Genomic DNA, 3,618 nt, shown 5'->3' with positions numbered 1-3,618 from the left:
AAATGTCCCCTCTGTCCGTCCATCATCTACACCCATTTGTCTTGTTAAGGTTTGCATATATCATAGGGCATTTCACAGATGGGCAATTTTATGTCACAGACGTAGAAACTGCAAATTCAGTCTCGTCTTTTAAGTCACTTTTGAAAACCCACTTTTTAAAAGTTGCTTTAAAGGTTTTTATTTGCCTTATGACATTTTCTTGTTTTATTAAATTTGTTGTATTCGTTCCTGTTTTTATTGTAAGACACTTTGTAACTATGTTTGTAAAGGTGTTATATAGATGAAGTGTATAATTATTATCATTTATACTGGAATACTCAATACTGACAAGGAACAGCACAACTTTTTTCACTCTGTACTGTCCTCCTGAACTTCAAACCAGTGTTTGGTCTACAAGGTTTTTTTTTCTTTACTGGACATTAATTTAACATCAATATGTAACAGTAGGGTCTTAGATAATGAGGTCCTTCAGCTTAAAAGTTTAAAAGCAAGTTTAAGTTTACGTTCCTCACACAAACACACACAATGTACAGTCCATCAAATCATAAAAAGATTCAGGTTCACATTTCACTACATCACACAGATGCTCGATCGGATTGGGATGTGGGTAATTCTGAGGCCAGCTCGACACCTTGAGCTCTTTGACATGATCCTCGGGCCACTTTTGAGCAGTTTTTGTGGGGGCGAACGGCACATTGTCCTGCTGGGGGTGCCAGTGCCATGAAGCGGTGAACTTGGTCTGCAAAATGAAGTGGGATTTTAGTGCATGTCAAGTTGCATCCAGATGAACGTCCAGACTCAAGGTTTCCAAGCAGAACATTGCATTGTAACGAGATGAGCAATGTTGCTCACTTCACCTGTTAGTCCTGTTGTGGCTGATGGGTGTATATTATTTCTATGTGGCACCAAAATCAGATGTTACAGTAGTAGTTCCAGTTTTAGCAGCAGCAGTATTATCCTGCTGGGGGGCCACTGCCATCGGGTAGTGTTGTTGTGATGAGGGGGTGTACTTGGTCCACAACAGTGTTTGGATGGGTGGTGCGTGTCAAGTGGCATTCACATGAATGCCAGCACCCAAGGTTTCCCAGCAGAACATCGCATTGTGATGAGATGATCAATGTTATTCACGTCACCTGTCAGTGGTTTTAATGTTGTGGCTGATCGGTGTTTATATTTACTTATTTATTATTATTATTATTATTATTATTATCATTATCATCATCATTGGACGCCGACACTTCCTTCAGGGTTAGGGTGAGATTTTTGACTTTCTGTTGACAATAACTAAACAGTATGAACCAGTGGGACCTTTCTCCTGTTTGGCATTACATAATGAGGTCACACTGGCGCTGTAGTTGTCCTCTGTCTTTAACTTTTAAAGAAGTCAGAGCAGAGTATCAGCTCAGTTGTGAGGGACTCACAGTATGAGTAGAGCAGGACAACAGGTGAACACTCAAATTCACACAATGTTACAAACAAATTTTAACCCAAACATTATTGTGATTTTAAAAGGAAAATGCTCCATTTAGGGATATTTTTTACATTGTTTCTGTGATAATCAATGTGTTTAGCATTACTACATTGACTTATGTTCATGTGTGCTTTATGTTTAAGTTCAACTTTGTGTCCAACAAATCCAAGTTGAAGATTGTTAATTATTTTCAAATCAATAATAAAAGTTAATACAATTATTGCTTCGTATGTCCAATATAACGTTTATGAACCTACAGGAGGATCATGATAAACTCTACACAGGTTTCATATTTCATTCTTGCTGCCTACTTTGACAATGGAACTTTGAAATACTTATATTTTATGATTGTCATGTGTTTATATATTTTTATTGTCAGTGCCAACCTGCTGCTCATTGTGGTTATCTGTATGAACAGAAGCTTACATGAACCTATGTACATGTTCCTGTGCAGTCTGTTTGTAAATGAACTGTATGGTAGTTCAGGGTTGTTTCCGTTCCTTCTGCTTCAGATTCTCTCTGACATTCACACTGTTTCTGCTTCATTTTGTTACCTGCAGATTTATTGCGTGCACACTTATGGAGCTGTTGAATATTTAAACTTAGCCGTCATGTCTTATGACAGATATCTTGCTATCTGTTATCCTCTGCAATATAACACACGTATGACATATAACAAGATTGCCCTGCTTATTGCTTTAACATGGTTATATCCTTTGCTTGCATGCATTGTGATAATATATTTGAATTCCCATTCACAGCTGTGTGGGAACGTCATTCTTAAAGTTTACTGTGATAGCCACTCTGTTGTCAAGCTGGCATGTTCAGATGCCCATGCAGTTAATATATATGGACTCCTCGCATCTTTCGGCACAATCTTTGGTGCTTTAATTTTTATTATTTACACATACATTAAGATTTTTCTAGTGTGTTTCTCTGGCTCTAAACAAACAAGACAGAAAGCTGTCAGTACCTGCACACCTCACCTTGCTTCCCTCTTTAACTTTTCTATTGGGGCTAGCTTTGAGTTATTACAGAGCAGGTTTAATATGAAAAGTTTACCCAATATGTTGCGAATTTTTCTATCATTATATTTTCTTACATGCCAGCCACTTTTTAACCCTGTAATGTATGGCCTGAAAATGTCCAAAATCCGTGTCATAAGTAAAAATCTCATATCAAATGTCAGCTATTGATATATTTTTTCACAGACATATTTATTAGCATTGTTTAATCAGACTTTTGAAGTATTCTATTGTAGAGTTGTGCATTTTGTTCTATTTTGACAAATAAATTAAATTAATCCAAGTATTTGACCTGTTTTGCTTGTAGAGGCACAATCAATCACAATACTATCAATAAATCTGTACAACACATTTATTAATGGGAGCATGCACCATGTTGGGTCAGACTGAGACATAAGCTGACAGTGGAACTGAAGGGTTAGGGTTGGGATGCAATGTTCTGAAACTGCATTGCAGAACATTGCATTGTAACGAGATGAGTAATGTTGCTCACTTCACCTGTTAGTCCTGTTGTGGCTGATGGGTGTATATTATTTCTATGTGGCACCAAAATCAGATGTTACAGTAGTCGTTCCACTTTCAGCAGCAGCAGTATTAACAACAGTCAGCTGTGTATCTGTGGCTCCAGCTGTGTGACGGGAAAATGTTCAGAAATCTCTCTCACAGAGTCCATCACCTCAAAGTTACACTTTATTTTCAATGAATTGATGCTGGAGTTACAACAGTCAAACACCCTCGGCCTTCATGCTCAAAATAACAAACTACATTGCATCAGAGGTCTTTTCAATCTCTGGACACCTCCTGTTGTTGTTGAAACCCCTTTAACAGGAAAACAAGCAGAAACCTCAGAGCCATCATCACACACATGCGTAGGTTCTCAGTGGTGAGCCTGGAATTATATTCTGGTTTAATGAAGTTCATAGTGATGAAAGCTGACTTTATTTTCTGTGCTCTTAATGTGGATTTGAGTGGGCTTGTTTGCTCAAAGTGCCGAGTATTCTGCATTTGTTGTTCACTTTTCTCTTTTTAGAGCACGCCATGTGAAATACATCTGGTCTGACTCAGTTATTGTCTCTTGTCTGTGTAACTCACTCACTGACTCGAGCAGCCACTGCTTTTCTG

The 3,618-nt window shown here is 38.0% G+C and overlaps 1 protein-coding gene across 1 annotated transcript; it reads left to right on the top strand.

Moving 5' to 3' along the window:
* The first annotated feature begins 1,737 nt into the window (after nucleotides 1–1,737).
* On the top strand, nucleotides 1,738–2,667 carry LOC141018903 (olfactory receptor 4B13-like). Its single transcript, XM_073493654.1, has one exon. It carries the CDS (start codon nucleotides 1,738–1,740, stop codon nucleotides 2,665–2,667), a length of 930 nt encoding a protein of 309 aa, XP_073349755.1.
* The last annotated feature ends 951 nt before the right edge of the window (nucleotides 2,668–3,618 follow it).

This window comes from Pagrus major, chromosome 2, assembly GCF_040436345.1.
Source record: "Pagrus major chromosome 2, Pma_NU_1.0".
NCBI lineage: Eukaryota > Metazoa > Chordata > Actinopteri > Spariformes > Sparidae > Pagrus > Pagrus major.
Note: the sequence above shows the minus strand (reverse complement) of the source record. Positions and strands in the feature narration are given on the sequence as shown.

What these genes read in the sequence shown, in the direction of transcription:
- LOC141018903 (XM_073493654.1), top strand. Translation starts at nt 1,738, where the DNA reads ATGATAAACTCTACACAGGTTTCATATTTCATTCTTGCTGCCTACTTT.